A 17,661-nucleotide genomic window follows, 5' to 3' on the forward strand; every position below is an offset into this window, starting at 1 on the left:
CTATGGCTTGGTTTAGAGTTTCCCAGTATTTCAGTATTGGGGAAAAGAAAAGGTTCATTAATTTCAAATTATTTGTCTAGTTGAAAAACCCTGATTTCAAACCCTTTGAGCTTCTTATTCAGTGCAAGGAATTATTAGTGGTATAAACACATAGAAGTGTAAAATAGATTGTTCTTCCAGTAGGTTCAGTTCTAGACTGTTCTGCTGAGCATCATTAAGTTGTTATGCAGCATAGTCAGGATTATGATGCAGAAGTCCTAATTTACAACTTCTTTTGACACTCAGTTGAAATAATTGTAGCTTTTGTGTTGAAATTATTTTTAGAAGAGAAGAAAAAATGAGTGAGCATGCACTGAAATAACTTGCAGCATTGAAATCTTGTTTGTGGGAAGGGAATGTGGAAAAAGCAGGTGCTGCTAAATGTTAGGCATAGCTTTAATTATGCTGATGAATTAATATTGAGGTGTTCTGAAAGTCAGCTTTCAAAGGTGCCTGAATAATATACAACCTTATAGGTGGTACTCAAAAAAAACACTAGAGGCATTCAGAAACATTGGTTCTTTGTTGCCTATATGAGAAGGAAGTGCTAGCTTCCTTGTAAGACTTAAATTCCTCCTCTCACTGCCTTGAACTGTTGAAGGACTGAGATTTCTGGGTGAGGAATGAGCAGTTGCCAAAATTCTGGTAGGGTGGCCAGTGCTTTCATGTCTAAATACAACATTGTCTACAACATGGTCATTATACCATATAATATGCTGTTTTGTGGCCTAATATCGGAGTGTTTCTGCATAACTAGTACTGATGCAGATACAAGGCAGTTGGTGGTATTGTGATTTGGTTAGCCCTTGTTCTGTTCTGCAAGTCTGTAAGCTTGGAGATGGGCTGTGGTGTACAAGGACTGTTTTCAAGTACCGTGCTTGGCTGCTGTATGAATTAAGGAGCTACCTCCAGTACTTGGAGGAAGTCTGTGCTTTTGAGAATTGTGAAACTGCCTCACAGGGGGCAGATCCTTCTGGTACCCCTGAATACTAGTTCTGCAGTTCTTCATAGAACTTCCCTTTGACTAGGTTAAGTAATCCTCCACCTAGGTTAAGTCTCCTTCCAGAACTTTGGGGGTGGCAGAGTGCAGGAACAAGCTACCTCTTTCTCTGAGATACTCAGATCCTACCTGAATGCTTTCCTATGCATCCTACTGTAGGGAACCTATCCTATGTTAGCATGGGCTTGGACTAGATCATCTCCAGAGGTTCCTTCTAGCCCCTACAGTTCTGTGATTCTGAGATATTCAGGGTCATGGATGGGTTTGGTATTACAGTGCACAGCCTTTGGAAGTTGAACCAGAGATTTCTAGTGAATGGCAAGATCCATAGCTACAAAACACCTTATAAATAAGGAGTTATGTGAATATAGCCCAAGTGGTTTCCTCCCTTCATTTTGACATATCTGTCCCAAAACTCCTGTAATTTTGACTTTTGTGGTACTTGTGGAGTTTCCTAATGCTAAACCACACAGAAATTCTTTCTGTATCTGTTAATTTTTACTTATTGAATACTTAGTGTCTGTGGTGCTGTCCAGAGCTTCGTGTGGTGGGTGGTGTGCTGGTAATCATAATTGTAATGTGTGCTATACCAACAACCTAACACTGCATGTGTGAATCCTGAGGTGTTTTGGAGTGCACTGTAAAAGCACTTGAGTCATCTCTGCTAAAGAGTTGATATCTAGAGGGATAGGAGACTGTAGGAATGTAGTTTCCTATTGCTCTGATTTTTAATAGCAGACTTCAGTAGGAATTTGCCCAGTTTTGTCGTTGCGAACATTTCCTCTTGCTGACTTGTTTCCACTCTGTTAATTACAAATCTAAAAATGAAATTCCAATTTACTTCAGCACTTTGTATCAACTGAAAATCTTTTTTTTCTCAAAAAAACTGAGTGCTGAGAAAATCCATGTTTCTTTGTATTTTGGGACACATTTTTTTTTTTAAATGTAGCTGAATATTTCTGCACTGGATCAAGAGAACAAAGGCTTGCACTAAACTCCCATGTTTCAAACAGTGCTAATTAATGGCAGCTTTATTAATGATTTTGAAGTAAAAGAAGATCTATGGAGCTACACTTTGAACTTAATGGGCCAACGGGATTGTGAATTGAGTCCTACAGTTGGTTGAGTTGATGAGTGTAATTACTGATACCTAATTAACCGTCATAATGCATAGTATCAAGAATATGGGGATGGGTTTCAATCTTCAATTTTGCTGAAACGTGTTCTGTGTTTTATTAGGGGCAGAGTATAGATCCACATTTCTCTGTGTGTTAGTCCTATCTTTTCACTTTGAGAAAAGGACTTTTGTTTAGCTTAGTATGTATTTAAGCTTATTTCCTTCTAAGAGAGCTTTTTCCCAGTCGTCGTTTAAATATTTTAAAAATTGAATGACAACAAAAAGATCACAAAACTAATCTTTGTTTTCTAGATATTGCAATCACTTTCAGCACCTACAAAAAGTTTAGAACAGCAAGTAAATCATAGCCAACAGGGACATCCAAACGCAGTGCTGTTTAGTCAAGTGAAACTAACACCAGAGACACATTTGTTGCAGCAGACACATCAAGCACAGCAGCAACAACAGCACCATCCTCTTTTACATCTTCAACCTCAGCAACTTATGCAGTTACAGCAGCAGCAGCAACCCCAGATCTCCCAGCAGTCTTTCCAGCAGCAACAGACTCATCAGTTCTCACAACAGCAACAAGTTCATCAGCAGCACCAGTTTGCACAACAGCAGCTTCAGTTTCCTCAGCAGCAGTTACATGCTCAACAACAGCTACACCGTCCTCAGCAGCAGCTTCAGTTCCAACAGCAGCATGCTTTGCAACAGCAACTTCATCAGTTGCAGCAGCAGCAGCTACAGCAGCAACAGCTGCAGCAGCTTCAGCAGCAGAACCTTCAGCAACAGCAGCTACAGCATCAGCAACAACAAATTCAGCAGCAGCAATTGCAACAGCAGCACTTGCAGAGATTACACCAACAGCATCAGCAACAGCAAATGCAGAATCAGGCAACGCAGCACTTAACTCAGACATCCCAAGCACTACAGCATCAAGCTGTAACCCAGCAGCAGCACCATCAGCAGCAACAGACACAACTGCAGCAGCAGCCGCTTTTTGGGCACGATCCATCAGTGGAGAGTTAGTAACATCACCTTCTGGTTCTGGAAAGAAATGGCTAATGGCATGATGGAATTTGGGTTAGAATATTAAAAAAAAAAAAAAAAAAAAAAAAAAAAAAGTAGCTCTGTGTTGCAGTATGGGATTGTAAGGCTTAAACTCTGTTTGTGGCTCTGGACCTGTTTTGGTAATTTTCATGCTAACATTTAAATTCTAACTAAGGATGTCCAGAAACCTGAAAAGCAAGAGAGTCCTGAAAACTTATTATTTTCAAATCTATGCTAGAGGCACGAAGTACATAAATTATGCTGTGAGAAGAACATTGGCCTGTGCATACTGTTCTTTCCTTTGAAAGAGGGGGTTGGGGAGGCTTTCAAAGAGGGTAACAACTGGAAAGATAGCTTGAATTTTGGAAATGCCAGCTCCAAACTAATGAGGAGTCAGTATCAGATAAAATTGTTACAGCTGGCTTTGAATTCTGCTCATGCCAGTGGAACTGAAAACTTTTTAATTGTTTTAGTTGATCATAGATCTGTGTATTTCTCTCAGCATCGATTTTTGCATCCTGCTTTTTACAAGACTTTCCTTCAGAGTTGAATATAGTTTCTAACTTGATAATAGTGAAGATTAAAGTAATGAATGTGTTCTGAGATGAACTCTGCAGACCTTTAAGTGTTTAATTTTCTGTTCTTTTATGTGCCAAACTATTCCAGTTCCAGAAGATTATTTCCTACTGGGTTGTGTCTTTGCAATTGCTGATTACCCAGAACAGATGTCTGATAAACAGCTGTTAGCAACCTGGAAACGGGTAAGATTCTGCTGTATTTCCAAAGAACTATTATAACCTTGCTCTCAGTAACTGAACTCTAGAACGAATAATTGGAAATATTTTGGCACTATGTACTTTTATTTAAGTATCATTTGGTTTAATGTTTGTTATAATTTAGATGAATATCAGCCTATTTCAGCAAACCAAAAAAAGTAAATGCTTTACACGCGGTGTCTGTCTGAATTGGGTTTTTACTCACAGCATTAGCTCAGTTAGAGCATTAACTGTTTCCCAGCTGTTCATACTTTTAATTAGACAGCTGTAGAGCAGCAAATGTAATATAGTATTGCACTCTAACTTAATTGAATACATTTTTTTTGCATATAATTTTGGCACTTAGTAAGCTGTGAGGTATCCACTTGGGTGAATAAGATGAAGGAATAGTGTTTCTATTTTTTGCCAACTTCTATTTTTCAGAAAAATCTGATTGTATCCTTTCCTAAATGAGAGGACTTTGATGTTCTTCAGAAACTTCTGATGGATTTTGTAGTTGAATTTTCCCAACAATTTTACATAATCAAGTAAGCTGTTGACATTTTTAACAGCACTTGTGTTTATTGCTGAGATAGAATTGAATGGTTTGTGAAAAATTGTAGAGTAGTTATAATGCAAAAATAAAAAATGAGGTTATTTTTGTTAATATATAATAATAATAATTATTATTATTATTTTGCATCTTAAAAAGTTAAATTTTTTATAGTTCATTGAAAAGGTACATATTTAATTTTATTTTCTCCTTTTTTTTTCCCCCCAAAATTCTGAAACTAGTCAGTGAACTTTTTTGAGGGGGGAGGGGTGACTCTTCAGTGAAATAGTTCAGTCTCCTAAACACTAGACTTCATTTCAGGCTGTTTGTTTCCTAGGGTAACTTTAACATTGTTAGGTAACTTCTTGTTTTGTTGTTTTCCCAGATCATTCAGGCACATGGTGGGACTGTGGACCCTACACTTACAAGCAGGTGTACACATCTTCTGTGTGAAAGCCAAGTCAGTAACATGTATGCTCAGGTAAGCGAGTTGATAACATGTATTACTGAGTTAAAGCATGGCATGGGTTGGAAGGAACTTTAAATTAATTCCAGCCCCTGTGCTGTGGGTAGGGTTGCCACCCACTAGATTAAGTTGCCCTGAATCCCATCCAACCTGGTCTTGGATGCCTCTGGGGATGGGGCATCCATAACCTCTCTGGACAACCTGAAATGCCTGTTTTTATTCCCTTAATGAAAAGGTAGGGGGGGTTCAGTATGTACTTCATGCTTTAAGTGTAAAATAAGTTTCCCATGGTACACTTTCTTTTTGTTTTTTCAATCATTTGTTGTTTGTAATGTGACAGAATTTAATAATGCATGTGGTAGTTTATTTCTGAGAACACTGAGTAAGATCCTGTGAGAAACAGGGTCATGAAAACACTCAGAAAAACAGTCACTAAGATTGAAGATTTATATTGTAGAGGAAGAGTAAAATAAAGATGTGTTTCAGTTTTTAAAATTTGTTCATGCATATCTTCATAGGCTTTGAGAGAAAGGAAGAGATGTATTACAGCACACTGGCTGAACTCAATTTTAAAGAAGAAGAAAATGGTACCACCTCATCGAGCCCTTCATTTTCCAGTGGCATTTCCACCAGGAGGAAAGCCATGCTCTCAGCATGTAAGAAGAAAAAGCTTTCCTCTAAAGAATGCTTGCTTCATTACATTAGCTTTATGAAATTGTAGCTAGAAAGTGCTTAGTCAAAGCAAAATGCACGTTTCTTATGTCATACAACTAAAAACTTAGTCTTATGTTAATATGGAGCATACTACCATGTGATTCAGAGTGCTTTGCACATCTTGCTGAACTCTGAGAGCTAAATATTTAGCAGCTATGTTTTGAGTATCCTCTTAGAAGGAGGAAAGGTGCAAATATAACACGAGTTATTCGTAATAACATGACAGGAATCCAAACCTCTTATGTCTTTAGTGACAGTGCATCCAACACTTTATGCTTCTTTTACAACAAAACTGCAATTTTTCCTTTTTAAATAAAAGAATGGCAAAAACGAAAACTGGGGAAGAAAAGTGGGTAAAAAGTATATTAGGATATTATCTAATGATAACAAGGGTAAGAGAGAGAATTAAAATTTGCTTTGTATGATCAGCTGATACTGCTTATTCAGTTTCATGGCAGAGTAGAGCTGAGAGTTGAGGAGATTTTTTTTCAAAGGGAAAGTAGGATAAATAAGTAAAAAATTTTGTCTTCAGCAGTATCAACAGCAGCAGGAGAAAGAGGTAAAATGTGTGAGAAGAAATCTGGACGTGAGCTTTTTTTGTAGTAACGCTGTAGGAAAAATGTAGTAAATGACAAAAAGCTGACCAACATTATGAAAATAATTTTTGTTGAGTCGAAGCTAGTGCTAGAAGCCTGTAATTTTTACGTATAAGCAGATTGGTTTTTAACTGTATGCTACAAGCCATATTTTGAGTGCCTACATACCATAGCTAAGGTGTATGTTTCATTAAAATGTTTAAAAAGTTACTAAAACGGAAATATTTTCAACAGGGATGGTTCATAAGTACCTTCTACTTTCAGTTATTTGTCTTTCTATCTGTACGTAGATAATCTCTGTGACAGGATTTGTCGATAGTGACAGAGATGACCTCAAACTAATGGCATACCTAGCAGGTGCCAAATACACAGGCTATCTATGTCGCAGCAACACAGTTCTCATCTGTAAAGAGTAAGTGCTTTACCTCCAAAGCCCTCGCATCCTCGGTTGCTTCTTGCCACTTGATGTGTTTCTAAATGTGAAGTACTCATTGCATCTCACTACGAATGTTTAATCATTTTCGTGGTTTGAAAGCATTAAACTTTGTGATGTTGCTTCTTGAAGGAAATCACTGCATGCTTCTATCTTAAATTTGGCCTGAAAACTGGCAAAAGAGAAGTTATTTCTTGTGCTGGTTTAGGTTATTTTTGCAAGTGATCTTAACTGTTGTATTGTCAGTAAGTAAAATATATTGGGGCTGGGGGTGAGGATGGAATGATAGTTTTTAAAGTGCTGGAGAAGGGAAAACTGAGTTAAATCCAGTTCTGGCCTGATGGCATTTGGGGCAGAAATCCTTCTCTAATTAACATTGCTTGTTCCAGCATGTAGAGCAAAAGTATTTTTTGAGAGTGCTTACTCTATTACAATTAAAATAGATAATAGGCAAAGAAATAAATACTGATATAGAAGTTTATTAGTATAAATGCTATTTATCTGTTTTATTAAAACCTTTTTTCTTCGTCTCTGGAACAATAAGACCCAGTGGCTTGAAGTATGAGAAAGCCAAAGAATGGAGAATACCATGTGTAAATGCACAGTGGCTATGTGATATACTGCTGGGGAACTTTGAAGCTTTACGGCAGATACAGCACAGCCGATACACAGCGTTCAGTCTTCAAGATCCACTTTCTCCCAGTCAACATTTAGTTCTAAACCTGCTGGGTAAGTTTGCCAAAATTCTATGATCTATAGCATTTGTTGATGTAAACGTGTTTAATCAAGAGAAGCATCTTTATTCTTGCCATAAGTAATTTTGTGGTGGATTCACTTTCTGTGGTGTTCTTCATTTCGTAGATGCTTGGAGAGTCCCATTAAAGGTATCACCAGAGCTTCTAATGGTACGTTGAGTTATACAGCTGTTTTTGTTAGATTGCTGCATTGCGTTTGTAACATCTGAGCATGTGTGCATATGGTGTGAGGAAAGATGCCAGAAGAACCCACACAAACTATCCTGGTGGCACTTGCTTTTAGTTGTCTGTTTGCATAAATCTTAAAAATAATCTTTGGCAGAACTACGAAACTGCAGTGTATTATATAAAATTGCTGCTTCAGAAATATTGTGGCCTGGTTCTTCATTCTTTGTTTTTACGTAAGGCCTTTAGAAGAGGCTTTGTATTTTGGAGTCAGGACCTAGCACAATCTGAAAGCAGGCCACATAGGAATTTTTAAAGCAGAGCACCTGAAATCTCTAAGAACTTTGTTATAATCACTACTAAATTTTAAATAGGTTAGGTAATGCAAATTATGGGGTGGAAGTACTTTGTACCCTGTCTAAAAACTGAAGCTGTGGGCACGTGTACCTAATAATTCCAAAAAATACAATGTGATTTCAAAAAGCGAAAGTGTAAGAGACATTAAGGAAACTAAGAATGCGCCATTGAAAAAAAAAGTTTTTTCATGGAGTGGACTCTGATGTATGTAAAATATGACAGGTATAAATTGCTGTCCACGCCACAGCTCTTTTAACTGTTTACTTGCTCTGAATTTGTGGAATACTGCTTTGGTTTTAGCCTTCTGAAAGTTTTCGTGCTGTAATTTCTTTCCATTTGAGATTTATGCTTGATAACTGTTTTCACTGTGCCTGTCTTGACATAGGTAATTCCTAGTTTGAGCTAATGAGCTTTCAGTTCATTTGTACCACAAATGACTGTCAGATAACATTTCATATTACACAAAAATACTTCAACTCAGCCTTTGTATTCTGGATTGCGTACCTCAGTCCATTTGTGAAGTCTTCCGAAGACAGGTGCTTAATAATTGTAATAACTTAATTAGTACCCAGACCCAATTTAAAATATTAGTACAACTTGTTGACTGATTACGTTTCAGCTTTAGAAGTAGCCACTACTTCTGTATCTCTTACTGTGACCTTAACTTCAAAACAGTCTTATACTTGCAGTCCCCTCTGAAGTGGTGTTGTAATCCATTAGGAATCTGTTTTTTTTTTTGTTTGTTTGTTTTTTTAAGTTTGTGAATTTAATGCTTTCTCCTTGAAGAGATTAACTTTCAGGTGTAGATTTGAAAGTTAAATGTTTGTCACGCTTTCTGTCAGTGAGAACTTTCAGGTTAGTTGTGCCAGGGAGAGTCTGAAAGCTGTTTTTCACTTCTTCCGGGCAAATTCTCTAGTGGCTAATTTAGATTTAGTCTAGAGGAGGCTGAAGTTTTTGTGAAATGACTGCCCAAGCATCTACTGGAGCTTCTCTTTCTCTAATCAGGGTACTTGACTTTCTACAATGCAGGTGCCACTATTTTCTGTTGACACAGAATTACTGAAAGGCTACTGCAGTCTTCACCTATTTTACAAATGAACAGGTTTTTTGGTCTCCTTCTCATTTAATTCTTTGAGTTTTCCAGTAATAACCATCATCATTATCTAAATGGAACAAAAAAATATATTTTTTTTCTTTCTATTTTACTTAAATGGTCGCATAACTTTGTGGAGAAGCTTTAGTTAATGCTCAGCTGTGCTCTTCAGCTGTGTAAGCAGTCAGTGCTTCACTACACACTTGATAGCCTGTCCTTCTCATCTCTGTGTTTGAAGTATAGTCTCAGAATACTGTTGTACAATTCTCCTGTTTCAGAATAGAAATTGAGTTCCCTGCTCAGTTCAGATGTAAACATATAGATGGTCTAATTTCAGGGTGTGAGGTTGCCTTTGAAACCAAAGCAAAATGAATCCAGTCTTCAGCCATCTTCCAAAAGAGCCAGGTAAGAACAATCAGTGCCAATAGTCCTTAATTTTCTTTGCCATGTAACTGTGAACTGGTCGTCATTCTGGTTCCATCCCGTGCCCCGCTAATTGAAATAACTAGCAGCATTTCTTGCATACTAGCTGTTCAAAAGGCAGAAATAGAATAATAGCTGAGGAGCAGAATAGTAAGAGAGCTGGAAGAGAACAGAATTAGGAGAAAATACTCTGTTCTCAGCATTATAATTTTTTTTTATCTAGAAGATTGATCCTGCCTAATTCTTGTTTGTATTTTCATTCCTAAAAGTTGGAGGAGTGTGCTTGTCTGTTTTTGAAATAATACGACATTGCACCCAAACTTACATTCTGCTGTATTTCATGTATTCTGTAGGATTGAAGACCTACCACCTCCTACTAAAAAGCTTACCCCAGAGTTGACGCCAATGGTGCTCTTCACAGGATTTGAACCTATGCAAGTTCAACAGTACATTAAGGTGACTTGTGCATCTTGTAAACTGCGTGGAAGCATTTGTGTTCTTCTTTTGTAAGACTTGATTAGCCCGTGTTTAGTGTGTAAAAACTGATACTTGCTGCAAGTGAGATTAGAATGTAGATTTATGTGAAATTAGTTTTGTTTGATAACTTTCCTGCTTTAGTTTACTTCATGCCTCTGTGCTACCTTTTTGTTCTCCATGGTTGTTTTAAAAGACAAGAGCCTTTCATGTTCTGTGGTGGGTTTTTTTATTTGTTCTGTTTGTTTGTTTTAAATCAGCAAACTTCACAACCAAACTTAGGTGAGCAAAGTAATGATTACTGTACAGGATAGGACCCAGACTTCTTCTCATATAACACCACATGCTTCAGAGGAAGTTGATGGCAGAGCTGATGGCACACTTATGATCATATGTTCCCATGTATTGTTCTGTTCTCATAAATTGCTCCCAAAGCTTAATGATGTAAAAATCCAATCATTCCTTGAACTGTAACGATCTCTAAGCATTAGTTCAAAAATAGTTTTTCATTTGTAATTTGTCACATGTTGGCTGAAATCTGAGACACAGAGGTGGTGTTTTTTTTTTTAACTACTGACCCCAGTAGGGCATGAAATATCTTGCTGCTTTTACCTGCTCCAAATAATCAAGTGAGGACTAGTTCTGTGTTTTTCTATTCGACGTTTCTTAGAAATACGTGTCACTTAAGCACACCCCAAATATCCTAGTTTCTTCTTGATTGTACCTAAAGTATTTTTCAGGTAGCTGGAATTTTGAGTTTTTTCCATTACACTGTTTTCATGTGAAGCTTGATAGAACATACTTTGGAACATAAATGATTTTTCAGTTATCTATCTCAACAAAGTTCCAGTGCCAACTCCCCATCCTGTCATGTTGGTACCAAGTTGACTATATGAAGAAATTTCATTAAAGCTATGGCTCACAAATGCACTGAATAAATTTTTGGCCTTAGGGCTTGTGATGTTGAAGCCTAATGTTGCAGTGATAATACCATTAAAAGTGTCAGTGTTTGAATACCTCCCTGAGGCTAGAGACCTCCCATCTTCTTGAACTGGAGAGTTAGTCTTTTTTTTTCCTGTGCACCCAAATGGCTCCTTGAAGATGAGAATGCAAGTCTTGTAAGGTACTCACAGGCATGCAGTGTTTGAGGTGAGCATATATTATGAATGAAAACAACAGCTTTTGCATTTCAGAGTGTACAAGTTTAGTATTCACAGTGTGTTTTTGCGTATCTCAAAGGAGTTTAGCAGTAGAGAGATGCAGTGTATTGGATAATACTTTTGTGTATCATCTTGATGCAAGCTGTCAAAATAAGCCAGTGCAGTACAGAAAAGCTTAAAACAATGTCCCTGTCTAACTTGTTTGTTACTATCAGAGCAGTACAGAGGGATGCCAGATCTTTCAGGGTTTCTAATGCATGCAGTAAGCCTTCTTGCTTTGTTGATGTCTGATGACTGATGTAATACAAACGCTCCCGTATGTTAAATTTTAATGCCTAAAAATACTGTGGTTTTGTTGATTCTTTTTAAATTTGTACAAAATACTTGTGCTGTAAAAATCAAAAATCTGTGGTGCATAGATAGTGAAGCTGTCCAGATACTTTCAAATGTTCTAATTGTTTAAATTCTTATCGGAGGAAGCACTCTTTATAAATGATTCCTATGTTGAATGGTTGTTAGTGGTGTGTATCTTAGCTGAGATGTCAACTGTGAGGTAGTTTGGGTTTGGTAGTTCAAACTTAGGAAAAAATGATAGTTACTCAGTATCCTCTCAAATAGGTATGGAACTGATGTATGTAAAATATAGGTGGTTTTCATATAAAGAAATTTTGTCTTCTATGAATAATTGAGTAGCAAAATTAGGTTTACCAAAATTATGATGGATGTCATACATTTTGTAGATGAAAAGAGCAAAATTATTTCGTTTTCTGCCTATAAAAGACCCCACAAAATTGACTTTATATACAGAAATAATCAACAGATACAAAAGTAAAGTTTCAGCACATAGTTCTCATTGTAGCTAGATGTAATTAATGTTTGCAAATAGCTGGATCTTCCATGTCTGTAAATTCTATTCATTAATCACCCTTAGTAAATGAATTCCTGTAATACAGAAATCTCTTACGTTTGCTATTTCATGAAGAGCTCAGTTTTGTTTGATGGCAGTGTTGTGATTCCATGTTCTGTTCTTTCCAATTTCTAAGGACTGTTCCATTCTGATTTGTTTTTTTTTTTTTTACAACTTTCAGAAACTGTATATTCTTGGAGGTGAAGTAGCAGAATCTGCCCAGAAATGCACCCACCTAATTGCCAGTAAAGTGACCCGCACTGTCAAGTTCCTGACTGCAATTTCTGTAGTCAAGCACATAGTAACTCCAGAGTGGTTAGAAGAGTGTTTCAAATGCCAGAAGTTTGTTGGTAAGCTATGCTGCTATCAGTTTATAATAAAAAACTTAAGGTTGTTTGATTTCAGTGCGTGAAGATGGCCTTCAGATTTAAAAAGCCCTTTCTTTGTGAGATTCTGAATTGTAATGTCTCTTGAAGATTGTCTGTAGGCTTCCATTTTGAATGCAGAGGTTTTTAAGTTCGTAGCAAATCTGACCATCGTAGTTCATAACTCCCAGAGGATTACTTGCTAAGTTCAAACAGTTACACTAGCAAACGGTTCATATTTCACTTAAGGTAGAAGGTTATGTTGGTATTGTTAAAGCTGTCCCAGGACTGTTTTTATTAAGTTTTCTTACAACAGAACACTTTGTTACACTTAATTTTCATTTGATTTAATCTTTCCATTAAGTGAAATATAAAAGAAGTTTGCGTTAGTGTGGTTAAAATAGTTGGATGTTGGCAAATGATCTGTCTGTGATGCAGCTACTTACAGTTCTCACCTCTGAGTAGTTTTAAAGTCTCGGGTGATTTTAATTTCATTAGTTCTAAAATAAAAGCTGCGAAGAAGTAAGCAATGGGTGGCACTGTGTACAAGAATTCATTTAAATAATTAAAATCATTTAATTTAGTGCTGTAACAGTGTTGTAATTATCAGCTTTCTTTTTACACTTCTTTTAGACAGCAGAAAAGAACAATATAATGCTGAATCTAAAGAAAATCTTGAAGGCTGATTGTTTTATTACTGTTTTGTGCTTTTCGTGTAATTTGTTTGGAAGGAGCAAGCGTATAACATTGCTGCCTCACAATCACAAACATTTAAGTCTGTGGATAATTAACCAATAAACCACAAAGATTTTGTTAATCTGAAGACAGCAACTCTCTTGATTCAGCATCAGTGAACTGAGAAATCAATCCATTTGAAAGCTATTAGAAAATAAATAAGGTCTGGGGGTTTACAAGGATGACTTAAATACTTGTCTACTGATATTTAGCAGGTTTGTGGAAAATGAGTTGCCTTTGCTTTTGTACTAAAATTACGATGGAAAATGTGGCAACTCTTCAGAAAAATTGCAGGTTGTCCCTGGGAAGACCAATTTTTTCTTAATGTAAAATTGTTTTTGCTCTTTGAACCAGATTGTTTTGAATTGAATCTCATTTTGAAATATGCTTAACATAACTTTTTGTGGAATGGTAAAGGTAAGATTGAAATCCCATCCCAAGCTTAAAAAAGACAATTAAAAACAATCAGCTGAATAACAGGAAAAAGGGAAATAGAAAAAGGGAAATGGAAAGTTTTTTTCTTTTAAGGCTGCATGAGGGCTTGAAGACAGTTTTTGGGCAAGTAGAAAAGGGGACTGTGTAACAGTGTGTGTTGCTAGATAAACAGGTGTGAAACTGTTTCATTTTCCAAGTAATTGTGGGTCATCCTAATGAAGGGATACTCTAATCACATTGAAATTACTGTGTTAGCATTTAGAGTCATTCAGCCACTAACGTTTTCTAAATGGCTTAGATGTTAGGCTATGATGATGTTACAATCTCTTCTGTATTGTGTTTATTACTCTTTCAGATGAGCAGAACTTTGTGCTGAGGGATGCTGAAGCTGAGGTGCTTTTCTGCTTCAGTTTGGAAGAGTCCCTGAAGAGAGCACAAGTAGCTCCGCTGTTCAAGGTGGGCACTTTTAAGAACAGCATTTAAATGCTGGGAGCTTTTCAGCTGAATTCTTTCAGCACTGAGACCACAGCTTTTGCAGTTCAGAACAGTAGGGCAGACAAGCACGTAACAGGCATTTATATGTATTTTTATATATGTATAACAAATTATTTACATAGAGAGAGGTTTGACTTTATGCATGTTTCCTGCTTAAGTATTGATGGGATGGATCTGAGCCTTCTGAGTGACTGAATCCTGTGGATGGGGAAAAAAAATAATCTGTTCAGGGTATAAAACAGTATTTGTTCCTCTTCAAATGCTACTTATGGAAGGGGCAATTTCTTTTTCCTCCAAATGCTCTAGTGGTTAAAGCACATCTCCAGAAAAATGAGTCATAGTGGATGTACACTTCAGCCTGATTCTCCTTGAGGACTGCACTTAGCACCAGAGCCTTTGCTGGCATGGTGCAAGATGGTTTTTCTGCCTCTGACTGAAATTATGCTGCTGTGCAGAGAGTTTTGAAGATTCAAGTTGCTAGTGATTCTTTACCCTAGCAGAATTAGAGTCTTTTTCTTGAGACAAACCACCTAAAAAGTGTATTTTCACAACCTGTAATGAATAAGCATCTGTTTTCTATTAAATCTGAATAGTACATTTCGGTCAGTTTTGCACTCCTAGCTGATAAACAAAGCTGATCTACTTGGTGATCTGTATCACTCTGTATCACACAGGATGATTTTTGCTAGGGAGTAATGTATGTATTAATATTAAATGATATGTATATGTATAATATGTATTAATATTAAATAAATATTGTGATATTTATTTAAAATATGAAAGCTTTAATTAGAATAAATCAGGTTTTTGGAGCCCCTTAGGCATACTTGTGCTTGAAGAAGCAAGGAGCATTGTTCTTAGTAAATTGCAGTTGTTTCTTTTCTTTGTTTAAGAAGTGGTCATTTCAGGTTTGTCCCTCTAGGGAAAGCAGATGAGCAGTAATTAAAGACAACTCATCAGCTGTTGGATTTGTTGCTATAGGCCACTGTAAGCTGTTTACAGGCAGCCAATGATTGCATCAGAATTCATCCATAAAGAAACACGGCTATGTTTCAGACACAGGTTAACAAAATAACATTTCTTGTTACTCTTTTTTTCTCTTCTTAGGGGAAGTATTTTTATATTACACCTGGAATTTGTCCCAGTCTTTCTACCATGAAAGCTATTGTGGAATGCGCAGGAGGAAAAGTGTTATCTAAACAGCCTTCATTTCGAAAACTCATGGAGCATAAGCAGAACAAAGTGTGTACAGTGTTGCCTTCTGAAATTTACTGGTAATATCTTATTGTGTTACTCTGAGCTTACAGTTGCTTTCTTTGATTTAGAGTTTGCCGGAGATAATCTTGATTTCCTGTGAAAATGACCTTCACCTGTGTCGAGAGTATTTTGCTAGAGGCATAGGTATGTATGCACTGTCAATGTGATTTGAACAGCATAGGTGTAAAATAATAACAGTAAAAATCAATGCAAGTACAGATACCTGTTGAAGATGTCAGATACTGGGAGAGGGGTGCGTGGACAATCCTGCAGGTCATAGAGAAGTCTGACCCATCTCATTCCTAGGTGTTTCTAATAAGCATTTTTCTGGCCAGGTCACCACAAATCTCTGCAAGGGTAGTCTTGAACTTGGGGCTGCAACTGCATGATGCACGATTGTCAAGTTAAAGACCTGAGGTTTTTCTCTTTAGCTGTGGAGCCTAGAAACATGACATGTTTATCAGTGAAACCGTACATTCTGAAGCTTGGTAGCTGTAGCATGAAGTGTGTGGCTAGAAGTAGGGCACTGGTAGTGATGGGGCCATATTCCCTTATTCCTTTGCATGAAGAGAAGAAAGGTACTGAATGGCTCCTCCTGATGTGCCTGCTGAAAGAGAAGTGTCATGGTAAGGGTGTAACTGTATACATGTTTTTGATATTTCCAGATGTCCACAATGCTGAATTTGTCCTCACTGGAGTTCTTACTCAAACACTGGATTATGAGTCATATCCTTTTTTTGTGAAAGCTGTCAGCTGCTCAAGGAAAATGCTTAGAAGTTTTTCTTAATTAGGAACTAACTACTTAAAGTTTTTATAGGATGTGTAATGTTTACTTGATGAAAGCACAGCTTAATGCCCAGACACCTGGTTTAAATTCCAACTGGGGTTACTTTTTGATAGCAAATAGTGGAGGTGGGATGCAGAGTTGTCAGAAAGTATCAATAGTAGAATAGTAGCAACAAGGGAAGATAAGTGTCAGTAAGGAAAGTACCTGCACAGGTGAATTGTAGTTGACAGAAATAGCTTCTACTAAGGCAGAGTATAAATTTTATTTGGTAAATGCATTGTAGGGCTGGGCAGGGTACTGCATCTTTATGGGTGTGCTTCATACTTGCAAAAGTTCTGTTTTGCAGTCATTTCTTAAAAGTTGTTCTTTCTTAACAGACGTACATATAAATTTACTTGAAGGAATAGTAAAATGCCTTAGTGCTTCGGAGTCCTTGGAGCATTAAATCCAGCTATTCAGCCATTGTACAAAGTAACTAAAACTTCCTGTGGACACTGTTTTCCAGCTGTTTGCCTAGGGATGAAGAGCAGTTTAAAGCAGGGAAGCAAAAATAAACTGCATCATTTTTAGGATGTGTAATTTTATTATGAGGAAACATAATTTACTATGTTTTGTATTATACTCCCATTTTAAAAGATCCCACTTTAGGTATCACAATTAGCCAGTTTTTAAGCATTTTAACGTTAATGATGGTACTTCAGCCAAAAGTGTAACTTGGGTGTAAAAATAAAAGGGCTTGCTGTCTATTAAATTATGGATGTTGAAGATGAAAATGTTTTGTACTTTATTTTTATTTCTTATACTCTATTTTCTTTTATATTGATATTTTGCCCACATTTTAAATAAATGTACTTTTAAATGTTTTACTCTATATTTTAGTGGTGGTTCATTTTTTTTAATGCTGTGCAACAGTGGCACTCTGGTAAGAGTAAATTACTCAAATCTTTTTCCAAACGATGTAAAATTATTTTGAACTTATTTTTATTAGGTATGTTTTAATATATAAAAATCCCAATGCTTTAAAGGGGAAATTGTTAAAAATTTATAGATGTGTTTTTACTGAAGAAAAGAAAAAGCTTGAAGGAAGGAGAAAGCCTAACCCTGCATAGTATGCTGTTGTGATAAGTTTTGTTTGTATAGTGAGTTTTACTAAATAAATATTAAAAACCAGTCTTCAAAATATATTCAGTTGTTCTTCCTGACTCACACACAGTTTTAATAAATGTGACTTTACATTTTTTAGTTCAGATTCTGGTAGATGGAAATTGTCCTAAAAATGTTTATCAGCAAGCCATTAAACTCTAGTGGGAGAGTGCAGATATTCACTTGTCTGCGTGGTGTTGGATGTATCATAGCAGCTTGTGAGCCATTTGGAAAATAATTCAAGGTGGAAGACAAAGCCTACTGAAAACAATGGCTTATCATGCTGTTTCTTCTAGTGTTTTGTATTTCTATGCAGAACTGTTTTACAGGGAAGGTTTTTCAGTCTCGTTAAAGAGAGGTAAGCAGCTTTTTTTAGCTTATGCG

At 36.6% G+C, this 17,661-nt stretch overlaps 1 protein-coding gene across 1 annotated transcript in view; it reads left to right on the plus strand.

The window, feature by feature from the left end:
* Positions 1 to 16,963, plus strand: part of PAXIP1 (PAX interacting protein 1) — a 32,066-nt gene extending 15,103 nt beyond the window's left edge. The window contains exons 7-21 of the mRNA XM_042889077.1: positions 2,469 to 3,183; positions 3,876 to 3,970; positions 4,903 to 4,998; positions 5,502 to 5,639; positions 6,584 to 6,705; positions 7,271 to 7,455; positions 7,588 to 7,631; positions 9,434 to 9,501; positions 9,873 to 9,975; positions 12,242 to 12,410; positions 13,951 to 14,051; positions 15,198 to 15,332; positions 15,416 to 15,491; positions 16,013 to 16,073; positions 16,518 to 16,963. Coding sequence (XP_042745011.1) covers positions 2,469 to 3,183; positions 3,876 to 3,970; positions 4,903 to 4,998; positions 5,502 to 5,639; positions 6,584 to 6,705; positions 7,271 to 7,455; positions 7,588 to 7,631; positions 9,434 to 9,501; positions 9,873 to 9,975; positions 12,242 to 12,410; positions 13,951 to 14,051; positions 15,198 to 15,332; positions 15,416 to 15,491; positions 16,013 to 16,073; positions 16,518 to 16,533 — 2,124 coding nt within the window. The 3' untranslated portion in view covers positions 16,534 to 16,963. The remainder of the gene's footprint in view (positions 1 to 2,468; positions 3,184 to 3,875; positions 3,971 to 4,902; positions 4,999 to 5,501; positions 5,640 to 6,583; positions 6,706 to 7,270; positions 7,456 to 7,587; positions 7,632 to 9,433; positions 9,502 to 9,872; positions 9,976 to 12,241; positions 12,411 to 13,950; positions 14,052 to 15,197; positions 15,333 to 15,415; positions 15,492 to 16,012; positions 16,074 to 16,517) is intronic.
* Positions 16,964 to 17,661: the final 698 nt, after the last annotated feature.

Source organism: Lagopus leucura, unplaced genomic scaffold (assembly GCF_019238085.1).
Source record: "Lagopus leucura isolate 7727_CA_CO unplaced genomic scaffold, USGS_WTPT01 Super-Scaffold_100157, whole genome shotgun sequence".
Classification (NCBI taxonomy): domain Eukaryota; kingdom Metazoa; phylum Chordata; class Aves; order Galliformes; family Phasianidae; genus Lagopus; species Lagopus leucura.